Below are 16,873 nucleotides of genomic sequence, written 5' to 3' on the forward strand. Positions count from 1 at the left end.
CTCAACGCTTTTGCCCTGGCTCATGGATAGTGGCTTGGTGAAGGGTCTCTTGCTCTCATGGGGGCGGTGGGGTTTTGGTGGTAGCGGGTTGTATTGGCCAGTTGGTTGACTCCTAGATGTTCTCTTGGTTTAAAGATGAAGTGGACTTTTTTTAAAATTTCCTTTGCACCAACCAAGCGCGTCATCTTCCGAATACATAATAGTATCACAAGTGGTTCATGAAGCTTCATTTTCCAATCACAGAATTATACAGAAAAAACAGCTTCAGCACAAAAAGGCATACTCTGTCCTGATGAAGAAAGAACAGAAGACAACCAGCCTATTATATACTGTCACTCACTGTTTGCACAGAGCATTGTGGAGCTACTACACACTAACATGATCTTGTTGTTCTAGAAACTAAATGTTTCTTACATTGCGTCCTTGGAGCATGCATGTAGAAATGGGATGAGAATGTTTGCATGGACGTGCTATCACACGCTAACTCTTTGATGGTATTCATGGCTTGAGGCGTTAATCATTGATACAAAAACAACACACCCGCAGCTCATTAATATAGCCTCTACATGTTTGCCGTTGATTACACAATTGTATCCAAGTTAGCGTCATCCCACAAATGCGAAGGTTTCGAATCACCATGAGCATCAAAGGATGAACTCTGTGCACCCCGTTTTGCTTTTTCTTTAGAACAGCATCAACCTGCGAATTAACACAGGAAGTGAGATCATTTCAAAATGTTTCTATTCATTTAATTTGGACACTTTTGGTCTTCTATAGTCTGCGTCTTTCCTTAATGATGCCCTAGCATCTGCACAATTTGGGTCAGATTACGTTAATCTCCTTTCAAGGGGTTTGACCACTTGACCACACACAGAGGGAAAAGTGACATTAGTTAAGTGGGTTAAAAACAATCATGCTAATTGTACCGGAGTGGGCGGTAGATCATAGATGGCACATGTCAGCTTGTGTCAGTGCAGTGGTGTCTGTTCATATAGTCTTCCATTAGCTTTTTGTGAGTCACACTTTTGCTGGGACCACATTTTCAATGACTTGTGCTCTTAATATTCCCTCCTCCCCTAAAGTGATGAAAATTACTCAGTAACATTATGCGTTGTTATTACTTGCACTTGTGAATTTGTTATCGCATGCTGGAGCCTATCCCAGCTGTCCTCAGGCAGTAGGCAGGGTACTGGTTGCCAGCCATTCGCAGGGCGCACACAGACAAACAAACATTTACGCTCACAATCACACCGAGGTACAATTTAGAGCAGAGATTCCGAACCAGTGTGCCGCGTTATCCTGTGTCAGTTGGCCGGATAAAAACGATGTATTTTCTATTTTAAAAAATGATTTTGTTAATTTATCTTGGCAACCACCTATAGTAACAGGCAGAACAGAATGATCTTCCACTAGATGATAGAAGTTACACAATTAACCTGTGTATCCACTTTTTGTGACTCATTTATCTAAGTGGTGTGCCATAACATATTTTCCGAAGGGAAATATGTTCCTTGGCTATATCAAAGTTGGGAAACACTGATTTAGAGTGTTCCATAAAACTACAGTGCAAGTTTTTGGAACGTGGGAGGAAACCGGAGTACCTGGAGAAAACCCGCAGAGGCACGGACGGGGAGAACATGCAAACTCCACACAGGATGGCCGGTGCTGGAATCAAACCCTGAACCTCTGCACTGCGAGGCGGACGTGCTCATGAATCGACCATTGTACTGCCCAGTTAGAAAATTATTGTTTTAAATTAAATCTAAGCACATACTGTAAGTACTTCATCAATCAATTTTCTCCAGCACTTCTTGTGCTCTGGAGCCTGTCCAAGCTTGATTTGTGAAAGAGGCACAGGTGCAGCCTTAAGTGGTCATTGTCAGGTTACATAGAGACAAACAATGGACGGCTTGACATTTTTAAATTGATTTCCATGCAAGTGCAAGCCTCACTTATTGCCTTTGCAAATTTGGCAGAAGCCTCTCGTGGATTGAGAGCATTCTTCTTTGACACCAGCTGAGTGCACCTGACAGTTTGGCAGTGGAAAGTAGCCTACATTTTGCTGACACTGCGTCTTAACTATTGGTGCAGGTAGTCCAATGTGATTTTGGGGAATTTGATCAAGGCAAAGCAGACATCTGGCGGATGTCATCGTATTTCCTTCAACAAAAGTATGCTTCCTATTAAACAAATGAGCCAAGAAATGTCACAACTAATCCAAAAGGAAGCAAAAGATTCAAGTAAAATATGGTTTTACTTTTAAAGTATGGTTTTAAGATTGGGTTATAGTGTCATGCAAGGATTTTTGGTGTTATTTGGTTTTCAAGACAGGGATTCGGTTTCTAATTTGGGTTTCATCTAAGGTTATGGTTTCAAATTAGGGTTTGAGACTAGGGAACGGGTTTTCAACCAGGGGCTGTATTTCTTCTTTCAAATCTGGGGTATGGTTTCAGGGTAAAAGTATCAAGTTGGTATTTCAAGGTGAAGCGGTCTTGTTGTTTGTTGGCCGTGTTTTGTTCTTGCTAGCCGCCCTCCCAGTGTGAAATGATGCCATCTTTTCAAAAGCATTTATTGCCAGTTTCATAGAGTTTACATCAGCATAGAGAAATGGAAAAGAACATTTAGCAAATCTATACAGAGACTTAAGAGAATATATTTAGATCGCTACTAAACGTGTGGACTCGCTGACTTTTCGCTACATTTAATGCAGTTGTTAGTATAAAGCGATCACTTTTAAGAAGAACATGAACTAATAATCTCTTTATTAAAAAAATAAAATACAAACATTCTCAGGACATTTTCACGCTATCCTAAATTGTTAAACAATAAATTGTGCTTTACCATATTTCCTCAAATAGTGGTCCTCTTCCTCATAGTAGACACCTCCATCTTCCCGCAAGGAGAAACAAATAAGTACTAAGTGTAAGGAATCTTGCTTCTAAGCAGCACATTGAAAATAGCTCTGTTGCTAACCAAAACAGCAACATTTAACGAGACACAAAATCTCTCAGATGAATTCAATGATCGAATCGGCAATGGCTACCTGCCAACACCACCTTTTGAGCCGTCTTTAGCAACCATCAAGGTTTAAACTTTAATAATCCGTATGTGTTGCAGTGGACTCTACTCCACAGTTGTGGTTGTGTGTTTCTGTTTTCTGCGAAGTTTTCACTTCCAGTATTTATGATACCCGGTCTGCAGTATGAATGATGGATCTCGTGTAATGCGGTGACCATTTCTTTCACGACAATTAGTGAGTGGTCCACTAGACTCTGTTATCTGCTCACTCCACAGCATTGTGTGTAGGCCAGCCGTGCTTATGCCTGCTTTCTTGTGATTTCTTTGCATATCTCCAAAAATACTCATTTAGATTGAGTTTTAGATTCCACCTTCCCTTGACATAAACGACACTACAGTATACGGTACCGGTGACCCACTAATAAGACAATTTCCGCGCCTGCGGTTGAGTAAAAATGAAAACAGGAACCTTTGCCACTTTTTGCGGAAATACGCCACTTACTTTCTCCTCTGGTATTACTGAAACGTAGTAACATCCATTTTGTTGCGCTGTTTGTAAACTGTTGTGTTCATGTTGAGTGTCAAATATGGGGAGAACAGAAAGGAGGCCATCACGGTGAGGCCTCCGGCGTCCCCCGCTGGCTGCTCTTGTATGACGGTAGAAAAGGTAAGTAGCGGAAGAAGCGAAAGCGCTGCCAGATGACGTTGCAGAAGGGAATGTCATAGCACGACTCGTCGCACGTGGTCTGGCTTCCCTGGTTTGCCGTGTGCTGCTGCCACTTGCGAAGGCCTCGCTCCTCGGCGTTGCCTAGGGGAGGAAGAGGAACACCGCGGGCTGCTTAATTGATACTTTTGAGGATATCTTTTGTGAATAAATGTGCCCCCCCCCCCTTGCTGATATAAGCCACGTACACTCACATGGCTTTTTCAGAACCCTCTACCAACTGTTTTTTTTTTTTTAAAGCAATGAGCAGCTTTAACTCATTCACTGCTAGGCAGAGGAAAAAGTCAACTTAGATGTTAAGACGGGTCCAGAGAAGAGAAAGTATATTGGTAGAAGGGTGGTGAGTATGGAACTGCTGAGAAAGAGAGCGAGAGTAAAACCTCAGAGAACGTTGATAGTTGTAGTAAGAAAATACACGAGGACAGTTGGTGTATGAAAGGAAAATGATGACTTGCTCTGGCAACTCCTGACAGGAGAAGCCGGAAGGAAAAGATGATGACAGCAGGTCCTCGGTTTACGATGTTACCGACATCCTGGTTTCTGTAAAGAGGAGCTTAGGAGTAATTATTCAAATATTAAAGATTCATGTTGGGAGATAAACTTGGTCTAGAATAATGCTGTGCACAAATATATGTTTAGATTTCATAGATAGGTGACTTTTTTTTAAGTATCTGGGGATAGGGTCCACCCCAAAAAATTTGACGTCACGTTGAGCGAATCGCAAATGAATAGAGGTTCGCTGTTCCCAGAAGCGGCAAAAACAAAAAGCACACAATCATATTACCCAGTCTTATGTCGACAGAGAACAGGGCACATTGATCTTACCTGGAATGGTGTTGTCCAGAATGAAACCAAAGAAGCCGCCAATGAACATGTGTGTCGTGAAGAGCACCACAATGATCTGGTCTAGTTCCTTGATTCCTTCAAAAGACAGCACACACACACACACACACACACACACACACACACACATGCTTTAACGCTTGTAAAGATGGAATGTAACCGATTTAAATTATGGACATCCACAGAGGGCCCAGAGGTCAGAGTGAAGTGGTGCCGATCAGAGCAGTGGTTCTTGAACGAGGGTAGAATAAGTTGAACTTTCTTCCCTCGTTAATTTGACATGACGAGAATGTTACAGTTTGGTTCTTGACAAGATTATGACTTTATTCTCATTCCGAGAAATGTATTGCCATTTTACAACTTTGTTTCCCAAAAAACATTTCATTCCTATGGCGCTTAGGGGTACATGTGGTAGTTATTTTAATTGGTGTGAGGATTATGAGGGCATTCGAGGGAAAACTCTCTCTCTTCTCGAATGAATGGATTACAGGAGAACACAAGCCCAAGTAGGCTCGATGATGAAAAGCCTCAGCACCCACGGTTCAGTTTATTATTTTAATTGGTATTGGTAAAGATATCAGTAAAAGAAGAATCCTGGTCGTGTGTATTTTTAATAGTGGTTGTAAAAGTCGGATTAGAAGCAAGTGTTATAAATAGTAGTTGTAACAGGAGTAAAAAAAAAAAAAAAGATTGTCTAGTTGAAGTAAGTAGCAGTTTTCGTGATAGCACAGATACTTCATTTCAATGGGGAATAAGCGATGAAACCCAGAATTATCGAAAAAGTAAATGAACAGAACATTGGACTTCTTAGAATGTACTGTTCACCTGTCACGGTGAATATGTGAGCGCCTCATGAAGCATCCCTTCAAGTTCACAACACCGGTCAAAAGTTCAGGACCTTGTCTCAACATGTCTGGCAGGCGGTCGGGGCAACGGAGCGAGCCACAGGGCTCTCCTCCGGCAAGCATTGCTTATCTGAGACAGGCAGATTACAGGGGGGCGGGAGCGCCAAGAGGATTGGGATGCTAAGCGGCCTACACCTGAGAGCGGCAGACCAGCCCCACCACAGATAAGCACTTTCCTCAGAAGATACCGAGATCACCATCTTAGGGTTAGTGCCCCTTTCATTTGCGGCTTCCCGTTCACGTTTGTCATGCCTCGCCAAAGGTGAACTTGGTGTCACATTGAAAGATTGCACGTTTAAGGCTTTGCCTCTGTGTCAGGTGCTCAAATACACAAGGGTCCCCACCCACCGGTCCTCGAACCATGAGCCACGGTCCATTTTCTGGACCGGACCTGCGAGCTATGAGCAAATTTAAGTCATCAGACGTGGTGGAAATGTGCACGTTTCTACACAATGTGTTGTCCTCGCACCTATGTACAGAACAGACAATTAATATTTGAAGAAATTTTCAGGAAAAAAAAGATGATTTCGGCGGCCCAGTGGTTAGTGCGTCGACCCCACACTTCAATTCCAGCTCTGGCCTCCCTGTGTGGAGTTTGCATGTTCTCCCGGGGCTTGCGTGGGTTTTCTCCGGGTACTCCGGTTTCCTCCCACATTCCAAAAACATGCATGGCAGGCTGTTTGAACACTCTAAATTGTCCCGAGGTGACAGTGTGAGCGTGGATGGTTGTTCATCTCTATGCCATACAATTGGCTGGCTACCGGTTCGGGGTGTCCCCCCGCCTACTGCACGAAGACGGCTGGGATAGGCTCCAGTACCCCCCGCGACCCTGTGAGGATAAGCGGATCGGAAAATGGATGGATGGCTGGAAAAGATGATTGCTATACTAGTAGTAGAACAACAAAATGTTGTGGTCATGGGAAGTTGTAGTTGAAGAAGTATAGCAGGGAGTAGTAGTATGACATGGATGAATAGTATTGGTGGGACACTGAAAAAAAGTACTTATTCTACCCCTACATTGCAAATGGACTGAATGGTAGTTCGCATTGCAAATTGACTGAATGGTAGTTCGAACATGTATTCAATATCCCTGATATCCAGCTTCATTTGGACATGAGGGATAGGGAATCAGTACCCTAACAGCTTGCCATCGGCGTCTCCTAAAGGTGGAGCTGCGCAGTTCAGAGCTGACAAAGCGAGTTACAAATATCCATTCCTTGAAATCCTTACTTCAGCCCAAACAAACAAGCGGGCAAAAGCAGACGTTAAGGCAATTAGGCACGTGAAATCTGGGCCAGGGGACTCAAAGGGTGAGTGAGCAGCCATTGCCATCTGGGCCCCGTGGGATTTAGGAAGGCCTTTTGGGTTTTATGGGAGATTAAGGAGTGGCATGACCGCTGCTATCCTGCGGCGGTACGTAATCTGCCAGCCCACACTCCCATTCATCAAACATGCATTTTAAATATTTAAAATATTAATGTCGCGACTGCCCTGCATGTTTTTTGTGAAAGTTGCAAATGAACAATACAATTTGACGATTTAAAACCCATCAAGACAAAAATTAAAATGTTAAAAAAAAAAAAGAAAAGAGCTCATTTATTGCCAATGACTGAAATTTATGCCTGTTTAGATGCCAGACAATCCCGTGTGTGTGTGCGCGTGCGCATGCATGCATGTGTGATGTATGATCTATCTATCCATCCCTTTTCTGAACCGCTTTATCCTCACGAGGTTCGTAGGTGTGCTGGAGCCCATCCCAGCTATCTTCAGGCAGTGGGCGGAGTACACCCTGAACTGTTTGCCAGCCAATTGCAGGGCACACATAGACAAACAACCAACCGCACTCACACTCACACCTTGGGACAATTTCGAGTGTTCCATGAACCTGCCACGCATGCTTTTGGAATGTGGGAGGAAACCAGAGTACTCGGCGAAAAGGCACGGAGAGAACACGCAAAGTCCACACAGGGAGGCCGGAATCGAACCCTGTACCTTGGCACTGTGAGCCCCCCCCCCTCGCCCCCCGCAGTAGTGTAAGGAAGTGACTGAGTGTAAATGTATGTGTTGCGGTGGGGGGGGGGGACTTTAAGACCCACGTCATGGCTGGTTTTATAAGATGAGCTGTGAACTTGTATTTTGTATCACCTGTGTCGATGATTCCGGGGTTGGAGTGAAACCATGTGGGCAACACAAGACCGCTGAACGTGGAGAAGCCAAGGATGAGCAGGTTACGAGACGAGTTGAGGTCCACATACTGAAGACATAAAAAGAGAGGAGCTACAGGATATCAATTTTATTGGCAGATGCAAACTATTATACGTTGCTTTTTAAAGTTTCCCAGATGAAATCCATTTAGCGTCATGCTGTGATATGTGGCATGTTTGTCGAGATTTACTGTGTGTACACTGATTCCAATTTTCTTCCATTTGGGAATATTGTTTTCCGTGTTTGTATTTCTTCAGCCTGCCCTGCTCAGATGAAGTTGTATTTTTTTCTTTTCGAGAAAAAAAAAAGAGCTTAAAGTAGTTTTTCTCAAGATGAATTTGGATTCTTTCATGGAGGAAAAAAAGTCAAATCTTAAAAAGAAATAGAGACATTTTGGTGAGTAAAGGGATCGCAGCTGTTCCCAGTATTGCACTCTTCTACACAGCATTGTCGGATGTTGTTCCTGACATCTGCCACAGCCATCCTGTTGCCTTTCCCCTCCACATTTTCTGCAGTTCTCCCTTCAGTCCCTGATATTTCTCTAGATTTTCATGTTCCGAGGATAGAATAAAGATAAAAAGCACAACATTTTACAATTAAAGTATACATAAGAGAAACAAGTTTTTTGCAATGAACAACATCAAGGAATAAATAGAACTAAATGGAATTGTTTTTCAAGAACGCAAGGCCTCCCGCATGCTGCGTGATGCGTTTGAACCCAACTTGAACTGAAAAATCGCCCCAAAAAAAAAAAGTTCAAAGAGGAAGTGAACATGAACAAAAACAATAACTGGAATCAAATCGAAAATACCCGATGCGGTACATAATGCTCGCTACTTTTTGCCCACACAAGCTTTTGTGGTTTTAACCAAGTGAATGACAAATCAACAGTAAGTATCGTTCTAAAACACATTTTTGTCCTTGTTTTTATCTATTCTTCAAGTGGTGCTGTCTGCAGGAATCTCTTCTTCGTTTTCTTCTTTCAATACCCGCATGTCAAGAGAGCCATTTAGCAATATGTTTCTGTGCTTCCTACAGAATGCTGCTTTGCGGCTCGGTATAGACTGGGGAAAGTACAACGTGGGAAAGATTTCTTGATGTTTGTGTCGGTTTTCCCTGATGGAAGAAGCAAACCGATTCTCCCTTGCTAAGAATTCTGGGAACCGGGACACGAATGCCGAATACTGCTGTGAAACATGAAAACAACCAAATGGTTGAGTACGTTCTTTTAAGTCACATGTCTGTCTTTCGTGAGCTTGTTTGTCGTTTCTCTTTTTGTTTTCAAAATAATTTAAACATGATGTGGGGAGGGTGCGGTATTTATTGCTTAATAGTCTATGCTTGCCCATAATTACTTACCAAATGCCTGCAAATAATTTCTTCCCCTTGAAGTGATAAATGCAAAGGTCACGTCATCTCTGACAGACAATACGTGTGTGACCGGAGTACCATTTAACTGAGCAAAATTCAGTGTGTCTTGTTAACAATGGAGCTATTTCTGTGTTAATTTAAACAACCTGCTTGTCTTCTGGTTGCATCTGTGATTGGCTGAATGTACCTGGCCAGCACATTCTGGTAGCTTATGCCGAGGAATGATCAGTACCATCAGGTTAAAAAAAAACAAAAAAAACGGTTCAGATACAGATGATAGTGTGGAGCAAAAATGTATTAATTTATGCATTTGTTTGTGTATTTATCTACTTTACATGGGTCAATACTGTGAAATAATTACAGTGGTACCTCTACTTACGAAATTAATTGCCTCTGGAAGAAATTCCTTAACGAGAAAATTTTGTAAGTAGAGATGCGTTTTCCATGTAAATGCCCTAATCCGTTCCAAGCCCCACTTAAATTCAGACAGTAATGTTTTCTGAAGCATAAAAATGCAGCAAAATATGTACCAAATAATTCTTACAATTCGATTATTGCACAATAAATGAGAGTTGTGCATAATGTAAAAAACAAAGAATAGAGTAATGTAAAGAATAAAAATGGTCTTTTAACTTTTGACTGCATCCTCCTCGTTTTTTGCCCTCTTTAGTTCATATTCTCTCTCAGAAGTGGTTTTTGCCTGGCGTTTTGTCAAGAACTGATCCAAGGATGTTTGTTTTTGTCGGCATTTAACAATCCTATGAAAATGTCCAAGGCAAACATCAGCAGAGTGAGCGATCACCCGACTGCTGAACACTTTTTCTGGGTGATTCACATTTACGTAAAACTATCGGAACACCTCATGGCCCGAGGGGTGCATGAGGAGGACGCTGCATAGATCGACGTGTCTATCCACACACATTGACATATACTGTGGAAATCCCTCTTAGCCAATGGGATGCCAGGATAAAATTGTACTTGAGGAAAATTAGAATCTAACGTACCATATACCACAAAAATTTCTCATATAATTCCCCCAAAAATGAAGGCCTCTCCCTGAATAAAATCACCCAGCTGACTTTCAGGTATGCAGACAGTGTGTAAATCAATGGCAACCTTTTTTTTTTTGTACTGTGAAGACGCACGCCTACCTGCAGATTTGATATGCCTACGGCGGCGATCATTCCAAACATAATGAGAAACATGCCCCCGATAACTGGATCTGGGATGGTAATAAAAACAGCTCCAAACTTCCCAAAGATTCCCAGGACAATCATGAGAATTCCAGTCGTCTGGAGTACCAGTCTGCTGCCAACCTAGGGTGCACAGCACAAGGGTGAGGTTAGTTAGGAGAAGGGTGTTAGTGATAGAACAGAGTCTTTCATCATAGGCAAAACTAGCATCAGAGAACCATGCCAAAAGTACAAAGCCTTTGGAGAGCTTCCTTTAAGTTGGTCTCGGGCAGTGTGCCGCGGACTTGGCTTCAGATAGCAGACATGTTGAGTGCATCAAATGTATAGTCAACATTTTAATTTCTTAGCACTTTTTAGAATATTATTCTAATGCATTTGCAGTCTGCCCAAAATAAATTGCGTTCATAGTGTGGATCCAAGTTGGAAGAGGATCAGTAAAATATGACTAGAAGGCTTTGACCAGCTATGACTAGAAGGCTTTGACCAGCGGCATGTTGATCGACAGGTTAGCTTGTCAGACTCACATTACAGAGGTCCACAGAGTTCCATCTGGGAAGGGCCAAAGCACGCCCGCGACCCTCGTGAGGATAACCGGCTCAGATAGTGGAGGGATGAGGCTTTGACCACAGCTACCTTGGATTAGAACCATTTCCCATGATCATCAAATCCTTAAATTGGCAATTGAGCATAGGTACTGGATGTTTTCAGGACCTGACAAGGCTTGAAATAATCTTAACTACCCAATCCCTCAGACTCTAAAACCAAACCAATCCGAACTCCACCCAGCCCCAACCCTTCATTTCCTAATGCAAACCATTACCCCACAAAAAATTTAATTATAACTCCTTAACTCTTGACCCTAACTATCCATCCATCCATTTTCCGAACCGCTTGATCCTCACTAGGGTCGCGGGGGGTGCTGGAGCCTATCCCAGCCGTCTTCGGGCAGTAGGCGGGGGACACCCTGAATCAGTTGCCAGCCAATCGCAGGGCACACAGAGACGAACAACCATCCACGCCCACACTCACACCTAGGGACAATTTTAGAGCGTCCAATCAGCCTGCCATGCATGTTTTTGGAATGTGGGAGGAAACCGGAGTACCCGGAGAAAACCCACGCAGGCCCGGGGAGAACATGCAAACTCCACACAGGGAGGCCGGAGCTGGAATCGAACCCGGTACCTCTGCACTGTGAAGCCGACGTGCTAACCACTGGACTACACTAACAGTCACTAAAACCACCCAAAGCCACAATCAAATTCCGTACCAAATTTAGCTCCCTAACTCCTAACCAGTATGAACCCCTTCGCCCTCTACCCTAACGTCGAACCTGAATTGCAGGCAATCTGTGGCAAGCCTTCTCTATCCTCACCGGTCCATTTCACAATATGTTGCCCATAGTACAACGTGATCCAGACGTGTCCCTTGGAAAGATCACTTGAGTCATCACTTGACTTGACTAAGCTGGCACTTAACGCCAGGAATTATTTTTCCAAGGAGAAAGTAGAGAGGAGCAACATGAGCTGCTGCAGAGGCAAGTGTTTTGCCTCCGTGTTAAGAAGTATCCTGTCAAGAGCGCTGTCATATCAGGCAAAAATTGGAAAAGTAATGAACACCTCAGATGTGCTGCGTTCAGCTTTTTTCGGTGCATTGATACATGCTGCTGTTGATTTTGATATAGCAGGGTACGGCCCCTGGATGATCATCTGTCAATCAAAGGACTGACATGTCCTCTTATTGCTGTCCAATGAAAACCACATCTCACCTTCAGTCCGGGAACAGTGAACAAAAGACGTTTGCAACACCGCACTGTACTTTTATTTAGCGGCCGCAGCCGCGTGCATATTATTAATACGGGTATTTATTAGTTGTAGAAAACATCCTGTTTGTACTCTTTATTTTGAGACTGGGCATCTCTTAAATCATAAAAACTCATGAAATGCAGTTCAGTGACTTTTATGGCCTTTGCTGTTGTAATTTACGATAGCTCTCAGCACAGACAGATGCCTTGTACTGGCAACTTGAGAGTTTCAAGATCGGGCGTCACATTTGTGTTGTAACCCTGAGTTAGGATTTCAGGACTAAATCAGGTATAAAATGTAGGGTTCAAGTCAGGGTCAAAGTCTAAAATTGCAATAAAAATCTGGGTCAGGGTTAGAGAGTCGGGTTTTGAATAAGGGGTTTTAATCCTAGCTAAAATCGTAGAAGTAGAGTTTTAAACCTACTGGAGTTGCAGTCAGGGTTTTCTAGATATAGTAGGGATTACAAAGCAAAGTTTCATACCTGGTTTACTGGGTTGCAACTTTGGCCTCAAGTGAGATTACGGTTTCAAATCAGAGTCAGAGTTTCAAAAAAGGGTTGGAATGTTTGTTTATTTATTTGTTTGTCTATTTGCAAGAATTTAAAACAAGATTTAGGGTTTTACGGTTAAGTTTCAATCCAGTGTTGAACCTTGAAACAAGAGTCAAGGTTTCAAAGCCAAGTCGAAAGTCAGGGTTAGGGTATCATTCGTGCACTTTTGTAGCACTTAGGCAGCATCTCAAATGTCACGCCAGTGCATTTCTGATATTAGATGGACGTTTATTGGCAAACGCTGCCGCTGACAAGCCGACAATTGAAGCTGCTTCCTGCAACTTCGTGATCTTTCGAGATAATACAAATAGCAACCCTGCTGTGTCCCTTGCGAATCTCTCAACACCCTGCTTGAGTGGTTGACAGTAAACGGCGTTGTTCGAAACTCTAGTTCTTACAAGGAGAAATTGGAGAGGAGCAGCGGCAAGTATTTAAAGTGATAAAGAGTCGCATACATGTTTATTTCCTTCGCACAGTGACACAACACCCTTCGTTAAGAGCAATAACTTTTTTGAAATTGCCCATTTTCACAGTTAAAACGATCAATATAACGCAATGATCCCAAAGCAGTTGTTCATTGTCAAGTGATTTGTTTAAAAAATGTATTAACTCTTGTTTTGAAGATGCCATTCCTTTTCTGAAGCACTTATCCTTGTGGAGTCATCAATCCATCCACCTGTACAAGATGCTAACTCGCGCTAAGCTAGCTGGTATATTTTTATGTCACACATTAAATATTTATTGATTGCATTCATTCACATTTGGCAGGCTTGTTCGCAACACTCTTCTCTGCCATGTACCAAATTGGTATGCCATTTTTATTTTCACTTATTTTTTTCCCAAAATTAACTCATCTGTTAGTCATTTATTTTTAAGCATTGGGTTGAAAGTTTTTGAAATCACCTGCTCTGGGATCAGTTTTTGGGTTATGTTTTAGGTTCAAACTATTACTATGGGCACTGTTTATTTATTTATTTAGGAGGGGCAATTTCTTGCAGTTTTTCACTATATGTTGTTCCCATCTCCCTAAAAACTAGGTTGAATTCATGAATAGCTAACCGCATATGGGCAGGGTTTCACAGTACCTTGGTGATGCCAAGTGCAGCGATGTTCTGGCTGTAGGAGGTGGTCCCATTGCCCGTCCCCCATAAACCAGCCAAGATACAGCCGATGCCTTCAACGGCGATGCCGCGGTTGATGGCATGGGTCGGCGGTGGCGGTGCGCCCGACAGCCGGGCACAGGCGTAGTAGTCACCAATCGACTCCATGGTGGATGCCAAAACACCCGCCATCATGCCTAGCACCGATGACACGCTGACAGTTGGCAAGCCCCACTGACCTGCAAAAAGTGGATTTCAGGATTGTCAATTTTTCAGGAAAATGAAGGGTGTGTGTTATTGAATATCCCATTTAATTCAGACCAGGGGATTGTAATCTTTTTTTCTCAAGTTTGTTTTTAAAACCGACAGATGGGCCACATCATTTCAGGGCTGCACACATCCAGACGTGGATATTTCTTGATTTATGTTTATATGGGAAGGGTCTAACATGCCGTGCGTTCTGGCTTCTATGTGCTGTCTGACAGACGGACACAGAGTTGGAGCACCCTCACTGTATGTACGGGTCGGAGCATTAAAACACAGACTTGCTCTGTGCCATCGGACACATTTTTTTTACCAGCACACATTGAAAAAAACGGGGGCATTTGCGAGCATTTCAGGTGCTATGTTGAGCCCAGCATTCGCAGGTGAGGTTGGGGGGGAACATGAATGTACACAATTTAAAATATGAAAATGATTTGTTTTTATGCTTAATCGGTTGTTCTCATTTTTAACTGAATTATAATTCATTTAAATATAATTGATAAGATAAGATAAGATATCCTTTATTAGTCCCACACTGGTAAAGGATATCTTATCTTATCAATTAAGCAATTGTAACTAAACTATAATGTAAACCATACATTTTTCACAGATGTTATTGTTTACAACAAATCCCATAATCAATAATCTAAGACAAATTAAGAAAAGTAAAAGAAATGCATATTTTAATAAATGCTGGGTGAGCCTGACTATAGAATAAAGTGGGCCGTATGTGCCCTACGGGCCATACTTTTCCCACCCCTGATTTAGACTTTTTTTTTGACCACGCTTGTTTCTTTGATATACCAGAAATGTTATTGGTTGTTATAACTGATCTGCTGCATATTTAATATAAATGATTCTTAAAAAATGAAATGAATAAAATTCAACTTTTTTTAAACCGGTCAATTTGACCTGCCACACAACATGAGAGTTGAGGATCTGCTGACGCGCTGTGAAATGTTCAATCACTTGCCGGACTTTCCTTGTCATTATAAGAAGCAAAATCATGCTTTTGTTCTGGCATATAAAACGTCTTTCAGCTTCAGTGGAAATCCTTTGAGATTATAAATGTTTTTTGGAACATTTATATGATTTGTTGTGGTTTTTCCTTCACAAAATCAGATTCTGTTCATGCGAAAGGCCCTGTTTTTTGTTAACTGAGTGAAATCATCATAAGAAAAATGCTGTGTTCTGTTATCGCACTCTCGTCCGTGGGAAATTCCTCAAAGGAGCCCTGTGCCGCAAGTATCGAACACTGGGCTCCGATACACGTGACCGGTCCCAGACAGGCTTGCTTTCTTATTAAGTAATTATGAATAAAGTAAGATGCATGCCAAAATGTGAGCCTTTGCCAGCAGCAAGTAGTCACTACTTTAGTAGTTGTCATCTAAATCATCCCTACTCAAGCCATCCCGATATTTTCCAGACTCCCTGCGTCATGTTTCAGGCTAAGTGAGTTCCTTATGTGTGACCTTGTGCAACTGGTTCTGGATTTTGTCAAAAGTTTGCCTTGTCACTCCAGAGGCTCGACTATCCTGTTTGCTGTGCTTATGTCATAGAAAAGTAGTGACCGATCAAATGTGTCCTCACTCTACAAACTAGACTTGCTTGTACTCAGGCTGGGCGATACCACTTTAAAATAAAATCCCCAATTAAAAAAAAAAATTGAATTTTTAAGTTAAATTGATTTTATACCCTTCACTCATCAAAAATAAAACGTGAATCCATCGCTGATTTATGCAGAGCCACACCAATCACAAAGCAAAAATGTGTTTGGGGGCGGGATATGCGACTGTGACGAAAACCTTTCTCTCTTCAATCATTGGCTTTATTCAAAAATCGATGGTATGTTATTTAAGAGGCCCTTTATCCGTATGTGTACATTGCAAAAACTCACTCAACACCATGATGCCACGATGTTTTCATCCATTGCCCGGCTTGGTCAAAACAAAAAACAAATTCCCGGGCAATTCCCAATTGGAGCAGACCCGGATGGATACTCTGGAGAACTCCTACGAGTGATTCACATATTCACGCAAACCAAATTCCAGTGAAATTGGAATGTTATGTACAATGTTTTTAAACCCCCCCCCCCCCCCCCCAAAAAACAGCGGGTTTTTTTTTTTTTTTTTGGTCCATTTGCTGATTGTTATGCTCTTTAAGTAATGCACTAATATGCCACAAGATGCTGTCAAAGAACTGGTTGAGTAACCGTAAAAGTAGCCTTTACCTTTTTCACCTTTGTAATTTCCTGTCTAATCTCCTGAGACAACTCTTTCCTTTGCCATCTGTGGTCGAGTGTTGCACAGAAAAGGCCTGTTTCCCCACCTTGATTGACACGTGTAATTCAACCGCTGGGTGAAGTGTTGCTTCCTCAAGGGAAACTAGAATGCCTGCGGTCTTTGTCGGGGCTTGCACGTGTTGTGCAGTCTGCAGCTGCATTTTTAAGAGTCGATGGTCATGGTGCAGCCACTCCAAACTTTACCCAGAGCATTAATGGTAATGAAAGCCGGACTTGCCATTTGTCCAGCAGTGTATCGTGTGTATAGTACAATAATTCTTAATCCTTGAGGTGTTTTGAAGAAGACAACAGAGCATGTTATGAAGGCATGTGGGAGCACTTTGAAATTATGAGGGCTGGGGTGGGGGGGGGGGGGGGTCCACAATGTCCACAATGTCTCCTTTATGTCCGCGGCCCACTTGTTTGTAAAGGCATACCGTAGCTTGCGTGTCCGCTAAACATTTATAATTGTCTCCAGTAAAGGTCTTCCAGGAACTTGAGTTGATCATTGTAATTGTGCCAGCGTATGTGTTTAATCTTTGCACTTATACACGCCAGGCACTTTAGTGAGTCACGGTGCTATAGGAAGTTTGAAAAGAGCCTTTAAAATGGCTCCC

At 42.4% G+C, this 16,873-nt stretch overlaps 1 protein-coding gene across 3 annotated transcripts in view; it reads right to left on the reverse strand.

Annotated features, from left to right (window-relative positions):
• Nucleotides 1-2,555: 2,555 nt before the first annotated feature.
• LOC147206654 (solute carrier family 23 member 1) overlaps nt 2,556-16,873 on the reverse strand; it is a 45,508-nt gene continuing 31,190 nt past the window's right edge. For 2 of the 3 annotated variants that reach the window (XM_086109561.1, XM_086109560.1), the window contains 5 exons: nt 13,697-13,950; nt 10,218-10,382; nt 7,636-7,744; nt 4,568-4,663; nt 2,556-3,826 (listed from right to left, as the gene is read on the reverse strand). In XM_086109561.1, the coding sequence (XP_085965687.1) occupies nt 3,630-3,826; nt 4,568-4,663; nt 7,636-7,744; nt 10,218-10,382; nt 13,697-13,950 (821 nt within the window). In that variant the 3' untranslated portion in view covers nt 2,556-3,629. The remainder of the gene's footprint in view (nt 3,827-4,567; nt 4,664-7,635; nt 7,745-10,217; nt 10,383-13,696; nt 13,951-16,873) is intronic. The other variant, XM_086109562.1, reaches the window with a different exon arrangement.

The sequence above is a fragment of the Hippocampus guttulatus genome, chromosome 4, assembly GCF_054856545.1.
Source record: "Hippocampus guttulatus isolate MCC_2025c chromosome 4, RoL_Hgut_1.0, whole genome shotgun sequence".
Classification (NCBI taxonomy): domain Eukaryota; kingdom Metazoa; phylum Chordata; class Actinopteri; order Syngnathiformes; family Syngnathidae; genus Hippocampus; species Hippocampus guttulatus.